The sequence below is a fragment of the Dendronephthya gigantea genome, unplaced genomic scaffold (assembly GCF_004324835.1).
Source record: "Dendronephthya gigantea isolate DGI-Jeju-01 unplaced genomic scaffold, DenGig_1.0 000245F, whole genome shotgun sequence".
Lineage (NCBI taxonomy): Eukaryota > Metazoa > Cnidaria > Anthozoa > Malacalcyonacea > Nephtheidae > Dendronephthya > Dendronephthya gigantea.
This window is the reverse complement of record NW_021163255.1, coordinates 152,118-168,809: the sequence shown is the minus strand read 5'-3', so window position 1 is coordinate 168,809 and position 16,692 is coordinate 152,118. Positions and strand designations below refer to the sequence as shown.

The 16,692-nt window shown below is 34.8% G+C and overlaps 1 protein-coding gene across 1 annotated transcript in view; it reads left to right on the top strand.

The window, feature by feature from the left end:
* The window catches only part of LOC114540661 (E3 ubiquitin-protein ligase rnf213-alpha-like), an 84,236-nt gene that overhangs the window by 40,510 nt on the left and 27,034 nt on the right, over nt 1-16,692 (top strand). Inside the window, exons 19-28 of the mRNA XM_028560783.1 lie at nt 5,182-5,347; nt 5,584-5,755; nt 6,463-6,575; nt 7,250-7,444; nt 7,964-8,086; nt 8,377-8,494; nt 13,011-13,255; nt 14,617-14,699; nt 14,817-14,971; nt 15,216-15,299. Coding sequence (XP_028416584.1) covers nt 5,182-5,347; nt 5,584-5,755; nt 6,463-6,575; nt 7,250-7,444; nt 7,964-8,086; nt 8,377-8,494; nt 13,011-13,255; nt 14,617-14,699; nt 14,817-14,971; nt 15,216-15,299 — 1,454 coding nt within the window. The remainder of the gene's footprint in view (nt 1-5,181; nt 5,348-5,583; nt 5,756-6,462; nt 6,576-7,249; nt 7,445-7,963; nt 8,087-8,376; nt 8,495-13,010; nt 13,256-14,616; nt 14,700-14,816; nt 14,972-15,215; nt 15,300-16,692) is intronic.

The window sequence follows — 16,692 nt, the reverse complement described above, 5'->3', positions numbered from 1 at the left end:
GTATGTTTATTATAATTATTTGTGCTGTTTTGATGTTTTGAAGGTTTAGCTATAGAAAAGTTTAACACTCACTTAAACTGCAACGTATAATGCAGCAGGCAAACAGGTTACGACTGTCTTTGTTTCCGAAAAATTGCACGAGTTATTTCATAATATTAGCGTAGAAAGTTAGGTCAGGGTAGCGCACGAAATATTTTCCTACGTTTAAAATGGCGAGGGGTTGCTGCATGCATGTATTTCCATAGGCGGCCCCGAGAACTGATCTCGCTGACCTCGCGCGACGCTCATGTTGTCTGAACAGTCTTATAATATGACAAGGTAGGCAACTCTCACGCCAAATAAGCTAAAAACGCACGACGGTTGACTCAAACACCTTCACAAAACCGCAAATATTTCGTAAAAATATGACGAATAAGAAAAAAAGTACAACACATTAAACTTGAATAATTTTACTACATTTATACTATATTTTTAGCATTCAAATGTATTCCTATGCATGTATAAAACGTGAATGTTTTTTGGGTTTCTGGCAAATATATTTCAAAACCTATGCTGGGGACACCTTGCCTATACCTTCGTCATATTTTTAAATTGAAAATAGAAAGCTGATTGGCTCTTTTTAAACGACAGCCAATCAGCTTTCTATTTTCAATTTAAAAATATGACGAAGGTATAGGCAAGGTGTCCCCAGCATAGGTTTTGAAATATATTTGCCAGAAACCCAAAAAACATTCACGTTTTATACATGCATAGGAATACATTTGAATGCTAAGAATATAGTATAAATGTAGTAAAATTATTCAAGTTTAATGTGTTGTACTTTTTTTCTTATTCGTCGTATTTTTACGAAATATGTGCGGTTTTGTGAAGGTGTTTGAGTCAACCGTCGTGCGTTTTTAGTTTATTTGGCGTGAGAGTTGCCAACCTTGTCATAATATAAGACTGTTCAGACAACATGAGCGTCGCGCGAGGTCAGCGAGATCAGTTCTGGGCCGCCTATGGTATTTCTAGTATATGCCTTTGAACCATATCTGCAAAGAGAAACCCAAAATTACGTTTTGGGACTGGCAATATGGTGCAGTATTTTGTTGATGCGGTACGACAATGACACATTTAAATTCCTAGCACCCGGTCATGCATGCCTATTTTTAATGAGTCCAGTTTTAATGGGTAATTGTTATTTTCAAGGTGTTATTTTAATACCCTATGAAAGGGTTTTTAAGGGTATCAAAAATTTTGAACTACTTTAACCCCAATATTGGGATTAAAAAACACCTCGTTGGGATTAAATTAGCACTATTTGAGGGGTTAAAACTTTCATTTTTGGGGTGTTAAATTTTGGTGCTATTTTGACACCAATTTTAAAGTTATATTAACTCCTCAGTGGAGTAACGAGGTCTAACGCATTATATATTCATAATGGAGATTTGAAAACAAGGAGTGAAGATTGGTGATGCGCATCGCGTTAATGATAATTTTTATTGAAATTGAACAAAATTTTGTATTGAAATCATTTACTACATCAGAATACGTGACGAAAAGAATGCCTCGGATAGTTGTGGTAAGTTTATAACGATAAATGTCATAGAATCAACCGTTAAATAGCGAAATACATGGTCGATTGGCTGGAATAAAGCATCGACTACCGATCATTATATATCGAATTCTAATAACCAAAACGTCAATTTTTATAACGATAAAGGAGTATATAGCTACGTTGCCTAAACATTATCTCACACTACTCTAACATCCAAATCACAAAAAATTTCGAAATCACATTTTCAACAGACTATACCTAAAATAGCCCACTTGATATATTATCATGGAAATGTGAATTTCCCATGTTTACATTTTATTTGGTACTTTAAAACATGATTTATTCATGAATTATTCAGTAAAAACTATGTTTAAAAAGTACCAGGAATGGGTTTTATAATATTACAAGGTCCCATATTACATGGTTATTTTTGGGTGATCCTGGATATAAAAATAAAGAAGATTCATTACAAAATAATTAACAAAAAAACAGGAAAATCTTTGGTATTTGATTTATTATAAACTGAAATGAACAAGCATGCTTGGATTTCTTGCACATTAATTGTCTGAAAGTTGGTTAATATTTGAGTGTAATACTCAAATGCATTAGCTATATTTAAGTGCTATAAAAATTTGATTGCTCCATTTTTGGATAAGTTTAAACATATATGAGAGTTAAGTTGCATTTAAAACCTTGATGATATCTTTTATGCTACAATTTTTTAAGTAATACATCTCTCAAAACTGACCCTTAAACTTGTTATATATATAATTAACAAGCTATATTCTCATCAGGCTATAAATACAATTTTTTGAAAAAACTATTTTGTGTTCATATTATTTCTCAAAGAACCATGCATTGAACAGTGCAGATCATGTGAATCAAGCATGGAACAGTGCAGATAATTTAGAACCATAATTATACATGATATGTATTGCAAGGGTATAATTAATCTATGATTTGATGTTGCTGGTTATTTTGCATAAATGTTGTTGAGGTCTATAAGTGGGACATTCGAAAAGACAAGTAAATTAATTGTCTTTCATATATGAAAATTTAACTTTCATGAGCCATCAAGAATGTTAATTCAAAAGTTCAAATATTTTAAAATTGATTTCTGATTAAACTGAAGAAGTAAGTGTTTTGTTAGGTACAACAGAGTATGTTCATAAATTAATAAAGTACAAAACATTAGTGATAGTATCTTAACATTAACTTTCCTTTCAAATTTTGGCAGTTGATTTTAAAATCAAGACAAACTGACTCAACTAATTAAGAAAAAGAAAACCTCATGATGTGAGTTGAATTGCCAGGGATCCTATGCTAAGACTTCAGATCTTTATATAGCTCAGTCACAGAATACCTAACAGAAGTAGAACTCCTGTACTTTTTTCGTAAGTGTGTTTCGTCATGATTCGTCACTTAGCAAGTGCATTTTTTTGAGGCATTCACCCCCCTGCCAATACTAAATATGGGTGGATTTTAGACATTGGCAGGGGGGTGACTACCTCAAAAAAATGCAAGTGACGAATCATGACGAATCACACTTACAAAAAAATAGTATAGAGTTCTACTTCTGTTAGGTATTCTGTGGCTCAGTAGCCGGGTCTTTCTCCTTGTCGAAATATTTGCAAAGTACACACGAAGCCCTCGCTCGCTCCGTGAAAAGTGCTCATTCTCGGTACTTTTCATTCGAAAATGGTAAACTCAGTAGAGGACTCCCAACTGTGGATGCGTAAAGCTGGATTTGGCGACTACTGCGAGCTATTTCAAGGTAAATATTTAAAGTTATTCCTGCATTTAGTTTTCCCGCCTTTTTATTGTGTTAACTTGGCCTGCAAAAACCGACAAATTTATTGCAAGATTCTGATAGTTTGATTCTAAAATGTTTTTCAAATAGTTGTTTCTATAATTTTTGAGGCTGATCGATTTATTTTTTCTGTGGGGCTGTTCGGAAAATAGTTTTTCAGTCGCAAAACTGACAGGGAAGTATTTTTGTGTTTCTGATCAGCATGAATACATGATATGGCGAGCCTCCGATATTTACCTTAAAAGTTTCTGGGATATTTAAATAGTCTATAACAATTAGCATTCGTATCTTTAGAAGCAGTAGAAGGACAGAGGTCCACAATGCCCGGTAGAGGGTAGAAGAAGCACTGCCAATGGGAAACTCAAAGACAAAGTGGGGTGATTGTGAAGGATTATTTAAATTTCTGAAGATTTAGGATGCATTTCAATTCCAGAAAGCCCTAGCCTAGCGAAACGATGTTGAAAACGACTCTAAAATAAACTGTTTCATTTTCAATGGACGAAGCAACTTATCCTGATAACACTGCAGGCAGCAAATCTAGGTATGTGGAATATTTTTTCCTATTTTTTTATATTAGCTAAGTTACTTGAAATGATTCCTTCCTTATACTCACATGTTTCTGCTTATTTGCTTGAGTATGTTTGCATTTTGGATCACGTAGAACATATAGAGTTTGCAGGTCTGTTGAACAATGTGCTCTGGTGTATGCATACTAAGCACACTACTCAAATTTACACTCATATACATGCAATTTTTCTATTTGTTCCTAGAATGAAGACTCATTTCGTGGAATTGGCACAACAGCAAACCTCCGCAAATTTTACTACGAGGCAAATTGTAAAAGAAGAAACGTGGATCAGTATTGCTTACAGCCAGATCATCATCTTGGTTGAGTGAGTCTTAGCTTAGTAGAACTGAACAGCAAGTGCCTTAATGACTATACCATTGTGTTTCATGCATGCATGCATGCTACTCCACCTAAAAACGTTTTCTTGATTTTTTTGCAAATGTGCATGTGTATTAAAATGTAAATAGAAAGTATTAAAGAGCTATACTATAGAAGCAATTCCTTTAATGCGTAGTTAGCTAGCTGTACTCGAACGGAAACGTAATTGATCTCATGTGTTCAATATTATCATAAAAATATAATAACGATATTTGTGCTGCTTGTTTGTTGATTCGGTATTATTAAGGCGGTTTTTGATAATAAAATAAAATAAATTTTTGATACCCAACCGGTTTCATTTTAACACCCAAACAGGTGTCATTTTAATCCCAAAATCAGGGTTAAATTTTAATAACCATAGGGGGATCACTTTAACCCCAAAAAAGGGCTTATTTTAGACTTTTTTTTTTGTAACCCCTATTTTGGGGGTTAAAATATCACCTAAAAAAAACAGCGTGCGCTTGATATATTAAATAACACAATATAATTGTGGTGCATGTGCATGTATCTTATAGTAAGTGTTAACATTTCTGGAAATACTAATATGTGCCTTTGAACCAGATCTGCAAAGAGAAACCCAAAATTAACGTTTTGGGACTAGCAATATGGTGCAGTATTTTGTTGATGCAGTACGACAATGACACATTAGGCTCAGACTCTGGTATGGGCATACCAGTCTTAAAATAAGATTTAAATTCTACAATAATATACTTTTTTTCCATTGTGTTTAAATTCCTAGCACCCGGTCATGCATGTCCATTTTTAACATACGCCTATTTGTTTTGACGGATGCATATCGGAACTTGAATTTTTTGCAAAATCTTAAGATATCCTGGGGATTGCAGTGAATCACTGCTGGAATTAAACGACTCATATTATTGTTTGCAGGTAATACTGGATTTGACATGGAAAAGTTCCGTAGTGAAGAATATCAACGCACATTTCAATACCTTACACAGTTTGCAGCGGGGCAAAATTTAGACAAATTCTTGTTCATATATGATCCTCGTGTTACCATTGGCGACCCCGTTGATGCCTTAACGTTCATAATTAAGTAAGTATATCCGGCTCTTGGGAAATTTTATGAAATTTAATAATATTATAGTGTCATGCAGTTCTTTCAAACGAAGAAATCCTTTAAGAAAATCTTTTCCATCCTCTCGACCGAATTTAAAAAGATCGCTATATTATCAAACTGATAGCAGGAGTCGTCGGGGAGGTAGTTATCAAAATTAATAATGACGAATTGGTAGCAATAGTATCATTCAAGCTGGTAACATTTTTTTTTAGATATTGTGGGATTCGTGATCCATCTTGGGCAGAGCTACATCATTTTGTAAATTTCTTGAATGTCCAGCTTCGCGACTGTGAAGAAAGCGTTTTCTGTAACGCTAAGTTAGCGGGTGATCTCTTACAAGGTTTTAAGACTTTTGTGGTTCGTTTCATGATTGAAATGTCTCGAGTAAGTATTTTATTAATGTTCGTTCTCTGCGATTGGTTATCCAATAATTAGTGCTGTATTTAGTGTATTAGAAGTACCAAGTAAAGTAATATTTTATGGTTATATTTTATGGCAACAATGGAAAAAATACATTGATTTACTTATCCCAGTTGATCCTAATATTTAATAATTATTCGTCGAAGGCGAGTTGAATAACGATAAATAATAACGCCGCCATTTTGAAAAATCGCTTAGGTGATTATGGCGCAATAATTCAAATCACTCGACCAATCAAAGGCGAGAATTTTCAATAATTACTCTTGTAATTATAATAAAATGTCTTATTGTGCGTGTAACATCCAAATAATCTGAGTACAATAATCAACCAATCAGAAGCCAAATCCTGGACAAAATGCAGCCATCATTCCATTTTTGTTATATAATTTCAGCAATTGAAAAATCGTTAGTTTCTACTTCGGAATGATAATTATTTATTTAACCAAAAATTCGCAATGCAAGGAATGCAAGATGTACATGGTATTCCTATCAAGTTGTAAATTTTAATAAATTAATTGCGTCCTTTCCAAACTGTTCATACGTACCACTTCCAATATTGTATAAAAATTTCCTTCGAAAGTACCGAATGGGCATTTCGGTCACACTAAATTTCGCTAATTTATTTAAAACAATCATTAATCATTATCATATTTGGCATTCTGCCCCTGTAGGATTTTGCCACACGATCACTAAGTGACAGTAACTTGGGCGTAGATGATACACAAACAGCGGATGAAGATGATGATTTAGCCCCATTTGAAATACGGAAGCGTTGGGAATTGAGGTTCGAAACTTTAGGATAAAGTCATCGTTTGCTGTAATATACTATGACGGCCATGTTCCACATGTAGTTCAGTTTTGTATATGTAACGAAATCTGAAACCTAATAAGTGTTTTGAACGGCATTTAATAACTTGTAGGATCTTATATGCCAGAAATTATAGGGGCCTGACACAAGTTACTAATTCGTCTTCAATGAACATATGTTGTTTTTTTAAATTTTTCAACTATTATAGGCGGCGTTTTGTCAAAACCCTTTTCTTTTTATTTGTTTTATTTTTAACTTATGAACAATGTTTCGTGCCAAAAACCTTTTCTCCAAAAACTCACACTGATCTCTTACTGATTATTGTATCAAGGTCTATGTAGAAAACCGTACGCAGTTTATATGCCCATAAATACCCACAACAACCAGTGGCGTAGCCAGCCTGATGATTTTGTCCCGCTATTTAAATTTCGAGTTATTATAATTATTCATATCTTTAAAAAATCATTGTTTTCGCAGTCAATGAACACCAAAATATTAACATAGCGGGACAAATTGTTAGGCTGGCTACGCTACTGACAACAACCAAATTCGAATACATTGAATATAATATCCAACAATGATATGCATGCGTGGTCTCTAAGATTTCTGCAAGTACTCATTAATTCTATCTCTTTCTTTTTTTGTTACAGTCCTCATCCTTATATATTTTTTAACCATGACCGCGTCAGCATGACTTTCCTTGGATTTCGTCTGAGCGATAATGGTGATTTGCTTGATCCCGCTACCAATAAAGTTTTAGAGCAAAAAATGATGGAGCCAACTTTGAGAGGACAACTTAAGCATCAAGGAGTTAATTTTGACACCAACTACGAGAAACGTGACAAGTTAGTTGTAATAATGGCATACATTATTAACTTACTACCACTGTTGCTGCAGCACCAGGCAGACTAACCGTTTCCTATATAAACCTTTCTTAATGTTGTTGTATGAAAAGGCTACAACTATTTCTGATTTCTTGTTAAATTACGGATGTTTTCCTGTTAAATTACGGATTCATTCGTTCAAAAATTAATTTGTTACTTAAAAATGGCTTGCATAAACAACTGCATGAAAACGCGTTTCCAAAATTGATAATTGTTTGTGCCGAAGAGACAATAATGGTGTTTAGTAGGTTTATGGTTTATGTGAGATATTTGACTATTGATGAATATTACTGGTGCATTGGCTGAAAGAATTTCAAATAAAAACAATTAGCCAATTAAAATTTACCACTTTGAATTATTCATTAACACATTTGTTTCGATTTTGCGCCCGATTTGTAAAGTCGTTTCTGTTAGTCACGTCACTGCAGGGCAACTAATTTTTTCCTAACAGGAAAGTTTAACGTCTTTTTTTTATAAAAGAATGGCGCGTATCGAGAAATTGTGCAGCGTCATGGGAATCGAATTTTTATATGACCCTGATCCTACATACGAATTGACAACCGACAACGTCAAAAAAATCCTGGCAATTCACATGCGATTCAGGTCAGTAACCACTAAGTTGACATTCGACTGCCGACGGATAGCTGTCACCATAACCGTAAAGGGTCTCACGTAAAGCAATAAACATTTTAAAACACCTTAACATGCAATAGCGTTTAACCGCTTCTATATATGTTGCCTGCATGTAGCTAAGTTTACAACCGGCCCGATACAGAAATTAGCGATATTTGTTGCACGAGTTTATATTATGTTTCAAAAATTTGTTGCACGAGTTTATATTATGTTTAAAAAATACACGTGACAATGACCAGTCCTTTTTGTTTATTGTGAAGGTGTGGCATACCAGTAATTATCATGGGAGAGACTGGATGTGGCAAAACTCGGCTTATTAGATTTATGTGTGAACTTCAAGCTGGACCCGATGGACCAAAAAATTTGTTACTCATGAAGGTTTTTATACTTGAATTTATCAATTATTCCAATAGACCCAAGGCAAAGTATAGTAGACATTGATGCGAGAAGATCGTGGCGGCAACAAACTGGGAAACTTCTTCTGAAATGCAACTTCTGTTTTTGGAGAAAATATCGCGAAACACATATCTTTCCTGATTTGCTCAGAGCTTTTCAATTAATAGAGATCTGAATATATTTAACTGGATTTTTTAATGCATACTGCATGCATTCATGTTATTTCAAAGCTCAATGTGTTTATCGTGCAAAAGCAATTTGAGTAAAACAATGGATGTCAAAACCGTGTTTTTAAGTAAGTTAAGGGAAATTGACGAAATTAGCGAATTATAGCAAGACCGTTTAAGAGAAAGAGAAAAATATATTCGTAGACATTTTTGACCCTCCCAGCTTAATTGTGCTAAAATTGCTTGTGCAAAATTAAATATGCTAAAAACTGCTAAGGTTTCAACTTTTGATGCTTTAAAAAAACATCAAAACAGTAAAAAATCCTTAAGTACTAAATATCATTTGTTTTTTGTTTAAAAATTTACGCATTTGAATTCATTTATGCAGTTTGGAAGTGGTATTTTTGCAATAAAATTTATACTTTCAAAAATAATTTATACTTTCAAAATAAAAAACCTTTTTCCATGTTAAATTTTGAATTAAGTTGCAGTTCTTCATTGTCAATTATATCTTTGGACATATAACAAGCTCATATACGTGTTACGCAAAGCTTTATTGTGTTTAGAGATATGCATATAAAAATAGCTGCAAAAATAGAAATATCAAGAGCATGACAGGGATTAGTGAATGATTTTTGCCACAAGACGCCTGAGTAAATATATTTTTCGGCCATTAGCAAATATTAATCGCCTTTCCCTTTCATGTATGACATATCGTGGGATTAAATAAGTAATAAGAGGAAAAAAATATTTATAATCCTCTCAGAACTAATACCTGGATAAACAGTCTTAAGTCTTCACTTATCTTAATGGTCGCATTCTTTAAAAAAGTGTGCGTGCTGTAGGCCATTCAAGTTCTTATGTCAATCAATTGTGTTAAAAATGTTGCTCGGTCAAGCATGTAATAGATTACGTCATCAAAAGTTCAATTCGATAAAATAAGAGTGAAAATAGTTTAAGTTGAAAGATATTGTTCACAGATGTATTGTTTGTAAATTTTACTAGTTGTTGATGATAAACATTTTAAGTTGTGAACATTTTTAAGTAATGATCGATTGAGCAGAAGACCAACTCGACTAGTGCGACAACGCCTTAAACAAACAAGATATGAGAGCTGGAACGAGCTTCTAAGACCAACCCACATTTCTAACTTACAACGCTGATTGGTTGGATAAGGATCAGCCCACTCTGGTTGATGACGTCTGCAAGTTTCCCTCAACCGTTACTATAAAAGGGCGTGCACAACACCCCAACCTTCAGTAGACTAGCGGAGTGAACTAGCGGAGTGAACTAGCGGAGTGGACTACCGGAGAAAATAAAAAAAAGTATATGAAACGTTAGAAAAGTTACTTAACATTTGGTGCAGGATCGGCCTTACAAAACGTTCGGAAACTCAATCAGTCTACTATATACTCAGAAGAAGTCAGAACAATCAATATTACAAACATTGCTTAGAAACGGGTGCTGAAGCGACCTGATGACTGGTTCGAAGGAAACGCACGTTCTGTATTCATCCATACTTCTACTTATGGCAACGCTAGACCTTGTTTCACGTTTTGGATGTCTCTTCAGACAGCTGTCCACAACTTCTACACTTCCCTCGAACTACAATCGAAACTACAGTCGTTTTGCCCTCAGTCTGCAGTCCAATACGACATGTACTCTCTCTATCCGAACGTGTTGGCTATGTCGAAGATCCAGCCAAAGAGGCACCAATGGAAGCCTCCGTGGTCGTGTACATTCATGGTTTAGAACGTTGAAATATCAGAGTTTTCCGGATCCTTCCTGATGGTCAGAATGCTTGTATTATGGACATGAAACTGGACGCATTTTGAGATTTGTATAATATAAGTTTTTGTCATTCTCATGTTACACGTATATGTTTATGATTTGTTTGTTTATGTGCTATAATATTAAACACGAAAGTATAGCTGTTCAACTAAAATTCCTTAGGTACACTCAACATGCTGATTAAACATGTTGCCGTAGGATAGCGCATGCATGTTTTTAATTGTGTCAGTATATAAATTTAATTCTGATGCTTTTAGTTATGCGTCATTCGTGGATAATATATTTTCCTCTTCCCCCGGGACAGTCAAGGGTCTCCCAAACTTGTTGTAATGTATTACAATTCTTTTTCAAGCCAAAAGCTTAAATATTAGACACATTCTTGTTTTCTCTATGTAGACTCAGTATTTATATTGTCGATGAAAACCTACATTTTGGAGTTTGGTTTGCCGTGCATGACGTTTAAAAAAGTAAATTAGTTTCAGTTATATTAAGAAGTATACGTATAAAATTTGTTTGCATAAGTTGAAATATTTTGAAGAATTATTAAGACGTATATATATAGGTTTAGGTTATTATTATGGAGAGATGTTTTGTCGGAAGAGCTTTATAATAATTTCCTGTTATGTGAGTTGATCAACCAAGAATCTGAATACAATTTTCGCTGTTGCAATGATAAGATATTTTATGAAATTTGAATAATTTTTGGTACACTTTCTGACTGCATTTACAAAATTTATAATTTCGCTTAAGTCCCTGGTACATACATTCAGGAGAACAGGAAATTTTTACCCCTTGTTTTCACACTAATTTTGGTTTAATATTGCTATATTCTGACGTGTTTTTTATATAATTATATGACATTATCATAGCTAGATTACCCCTGAGGTACATATAGGCATAAGTAAATTATATTCAGATCAGTTGTATCTAGTATAATCGATTATGTAGTGTTGTCGTAGAATAACAACACGTACTATGTGTATAGTTTCAGTTATTAGGCATTTGGTAATATGCCCGTGATAGCCACGCCGAGCTCAAAAATAGTGCGAATTTGTAGACATGTGTAAGTTCATTATAGCTCACTCGAAGCTGGGGACAGCTTATTCTAGGTGAGGAGGATTGTTACGCAAAGCTTTATTGTGTTTAGAGATATGCATATAAAAATAGCTGCAAAAATAGAAATATCAAGAGCATGACAGGGATTAGTGAATGATTTTTGCCACAAGACGCCTGAGTAAATATATTTTTCGGCCATTAGCAAATATTAATCTCCTTTCCCTTTCATGTATGACATATCGTGGGATTAAATAAGTAATAAGAGGAAAAAAATATTTATAATCCTCTCAGAACTAATACCTGGATAAACAGTCTTAAGTCTTCACTTATCTTAATGGTCGCATTCTTTAAAAAAGTGTGCGTGCTGTAGGCCATTCAAGTTCTTATGTCAATCAATTGTGTTAAAAATGTTGCTCGGTCAAGCATGTAATAGATTACGTCATCAAAAGTTCAATTCGATAAAATAAGAGTGAAAATAGTTTAAGTTGAAAGATATTGTTCACAGATGTATTGTTTGTAAATTTTACTAGTTGTTGATGATAAACATTTTAAGTTGTGAACATTTTTAAGTAATGATCGATTGAGCAGAAGACCAACTCGACTAGTGCGACAACGCCTTAAACAAACAAGATATGAGAGCTGGAACGAGCTTCTAAGACCAACCCACATTTCTAACTTACAACGCTGATTGGTTGGATAAGGATCAGCCCACTCTGGTTGATGACGTCTGCAAGTTTCCCTCAACCGTTACTATAAAAGGGCGTGCACAACACCCCAACCTTCAGTGGACTAGCGGAGTAAAAAGCATGTGAAACATTAAAAAGCTCAACCTGACGGAACAGACGACCAAAGACAAGAACGCAAAACGACGAAGATCGAGAAGTAGAGAAGAGAAGAACGGAGAAAGAAGAGAACATTATTGAACTTTAGTAAACCCTTGTAAAGATCTCCTACCTCGCGTAAATAGAGAATTAAAAACTTATAACATACGAATAAACTGTATCCTTGAGCAAAATACCAAAAGACACCTAAGCGTTTAAAGCAGCTAGCTTGAAGATTATATAGATATTCCTATCCTAATTATTTTTATTCGATTTCTTTTCAAATTTCATTTTGTATAGAGTTTATAAAAGTTCATTTCAAATTTCAGTTTGTATAAAGCTTATGAAAAGTTTGAGAATTGACCGTTAAATTGCAAACGCTATTACTTGAAATTTTCGTCATAGCCATGCAGGGTCAGGAGGTTATTGATCACCAGTCTTCACGCGAACAAATTTGACGCGGGTGCATAACTAACATAACCGTCCAACGTCCACCCTAAATGCCCAACGTACCAGTGTGTAATTCCTAATCTTCGAGCGGAATTATTACCCTGGCACAACACTCCGCGCCGGCTATAAGTTTGAATCTTAGGTGAATACGCCGAAGGTCGAAAACTTATTGATTGATTGATTATTTTAATGAATATTTTTGCCTGTATTTAGGTACATGGTGGAACTAGTTATGCAGAAATTGAAAAGAAAGTGGTAGAAGCAGAGAAAAGAGCTTTTTACAATCAGAAGAATGAGGAGATCAATGTTGATACTGTCCTTTTCTTTGATGAAGCCAATACAACAGATGCAATTGACCTGATCAAAGAAATAATGGTCGATCGAAGGGTGAATGGACGTGCTATAAATCCTGCACTGACGAAACTGCATTTCATCGCTGCTTGTAACCCATATCGAAAGTAAGTCGAAACAGTGTGGAGAACGTTTCTTTCTCTTCTGTAAAAGTCGTTGTTCCAATTCCTCTTACGAACTTTCCTACTTCACAAGGGTGTCATAAATGGAAATTATTTTATATTGCCTTACCTATTTTTGCGCAGTATTAGAAATTTCAAGAAATACAATTCAACCCCGGCAAAATAACTTCCTAAGCTAGCCAGACCTAAGGCTAAGCATTATGAAATGACTGAAACACAGAGTAACCAATGTGACTAAAATAAGGCGGTAGCGGATGTGTCTATTTTTCGGAAACAAATATGTACAGTGAAAAAAGCAAACATCACCTGTTTTCCTACTGCATTAAGCAGGCAGTTTATAGACTTGACAGCTTGAGTAAAAGTTCAAACTTCACGATAAGTCGGTAACTTCAATACATCAAAACAGTACTAATCAAGTCTCCAATGACTGAACGTCGAATGTTGTTTTTTTCGAATATTTATGCAGCGATTTTAGTCGACTCAAAAGCTTTGAAGTGATGCTTGTTCAAAACTCTAAATTACACTTTCAATTAAAGCGATGTCTGTAACGCGATGGTATTATGCTCGGTAATAGCCTTTACTAGTAGTACCAAAATCATAATTATGCAAGTAGAGAAGAATATATTAAGCAAAAAGAGCACCTACCTGTTTGAGAAGAAGCAATAAACTATGAACACTTCTAAGCTTATAAACTTTAGAATTTAGGGTTTATGCCAGAATTACACGGCCTATAATCTCCAAATGAAAATACTTTAATAAGAATACCTTTACATAAAAATCTTTCAATATGATGTTAGAGCTGAAGTAATTTATTCTGACTTACCCAGGACCATCCACTTGCTAGTCTTCAAATCAATGGGGGATTTAGGGTAGGTCAGAATAAGTTACATAGCCTAATTTCCAATTCAAAATATTTTAATAACAACGCTATTACGATTGCAAGTTAGAGTTGTGGTAATTTATTCTGACCTACCCTGGATCCGCCACTGCCTCAAATATATCTGTATTTTTCTGGTAAGCTTTCTCAGTGTTTGTATCATGTTCTTTTGATTCCACATATTATTTTGATTTTATGTTTACCAAAAATTTTTACAAAATAGTTTGCAAAATGGCAGTTAACTAAGTTTTGACGTTCCCATTGAAATACAAGCTTTTGTCTTAGCTAATCAACTTATATATGCGCTATATTTTTCGTATTTTTCAAAATTTTGCAATTGAACTTAGGAATTGTTCCAATTCTTGAAACTGAACCGCATAAGCCCACACACCTCACCGCTTACAGGCCTGCATTTGTGGCCATGTCTTAATTGATATTAATAGGAATAATGATAATGAACTTGTTTTAGGCACACGAAGAAAATGATCCAGAAACTAGAATCTGCAGGGTTGGGGTATCATGTATCAGCTGATGAAACTGATGATAAATTAGGTATCACCACAATTAGTAGAAAATAGAATTAAAATGGAAGTTAGATTCTTTTTAGCAAAACTTGCATACCCTTTAATTTTTGTAAAAAATAAACACTTGCACAACGCTCTTCCACAGGTTCAATTCCACTCCGTCAACTTGTGTATCGAGTCCACCCCTTGCCAGAGAGCATGAGACCACTAGTTTGGGACTTTGGTCGACTTACAGATCACACAGAAGAACTTTATGCTGCGCAGATCGTGCGGAGGTCTATGGTAGCGACAACGCCAGATGTAAGTAGGACGGCCAGTATTATACTACGAACAAAAGAATTGGAAAGAAATTTTACTTATTCACTGCAAGCACGGCATTTTGAAATTGAACACGACAAAAATATATGATGTTTCAAATTAAGATCAATGATACAAAAAGTTCATATGAAAAACCGAATATATATTATTTTTCAAGAAGCATACTTCTCATACGTCTTATTGTTTTATTGATCACCTCTTCCTTCCTATTGTATATATTATGTAGATCAAATTTGATGGAACCGAAGCCCAAGCATCTTGTATTGCTACAGTGCTGTCAGCTTCACAGAAATATATGCGTGAACAAAAGGTGCATATTCCGTGTATTGCTACTTATTCCTCAGTTGAACAACATTTCATCCCGGCCGAGCCGGTGCGGAGCACCGTGCGAGGGTACTAATTCCGCTCGGATATTTACACCCACGATGTGCAAAGGCGAAATCAAAGTTATCCGCCATTATGCAATGGACCTCGCGCACTGAGCTATATTAAATTCCTGGAGGACCGGCTCGGGGCCAAAAGTTGAAGCCACTAAGATGGCGGATTTTGAACTTTGCTGACGCCACTTGGTTCCTTTTGCTCATGGTAGTTACCACTGACATACCGCGATACAAGGTGAAAAACTGTGTCCGTCACCCTCCCGATTTTTATGAAAATATTTTCAGCTTTCCGTATATTTTTTTGTTTTTCATATAAAATGGATAAAAGTGTTTCTCTTTTTCCCTGTTCAACAAATGGAAAGCACACGTAACTTCGTGCCCTGCGTCTGACGTTGCGAATGGCTTAATTCACTTATCGATAACATCCAGGTAAGCCGTTTTCCAACTTTTTTTACTATAAACAATTTCGTTTTTTGCCTTTCGAGTTTGGACTGTAGTATAAACTGATTACCAAAGCCTCTGAGACAAAAAATCCATCAAAACGCGTGGTACAAACAGCAAAGATACTATTTTCGCCTTTTGGTACATTACAGTGCTGTCAGTGCAATGTTATATACCCAAATTTTATCATTTTTTCTTAACTTGTGTGGAGAAAAAATTAAATTCCTGGCAGTGTCAATCTTTTGAGTTTGGTCTATGTTGTTTTTATGATAGCAAACATCAATGTTAATAGGTAAACCATAACCCCAGTGAGTCTACTATAGTCACTCTTCTATTGATCCCACCCAACATCAATTAACATGATTTGAGGGTGCTGATACAAAATAATAAGTTGCTGTAAAAAGTGTAAAATTCCAACCTCTGATAGTGAGCCCTGTTAAAGCCTAGTTAATATATTATCTTGTTTACCTTGTCAAATTCGAAGTGAAATTATCAATTATCATAGCTTTTAATTTATTTTTTTAGCTTCTTGCACCTTGTGAATAAATCTTGATCCATTTTTATTTTTCAGGATGAAGTTCATGCATTTTATGACTGTGCATTGTTATTCTTCATTACTATGTTATCTGATTTTTATACCAATTGTCATATTTATTAATTAATGAAATAACAGGGGGTAGAATACTGCTGTAGCGGGCTCAGAATTGAGCCTGGTCAGTGGTAAATACCATGGCTAAAAGGAACCAAGTGGCGTCAGCAGAGCTTCTGCGCACTGCGCAGAAGGCGAAATTCACCATATTGGTGGCTTCAAAAAGATGGCGGCGAAGTTACCGAAAAATGACGAGCCGGTCCTACAGGAATTTATTATCAGTGAACTCTATA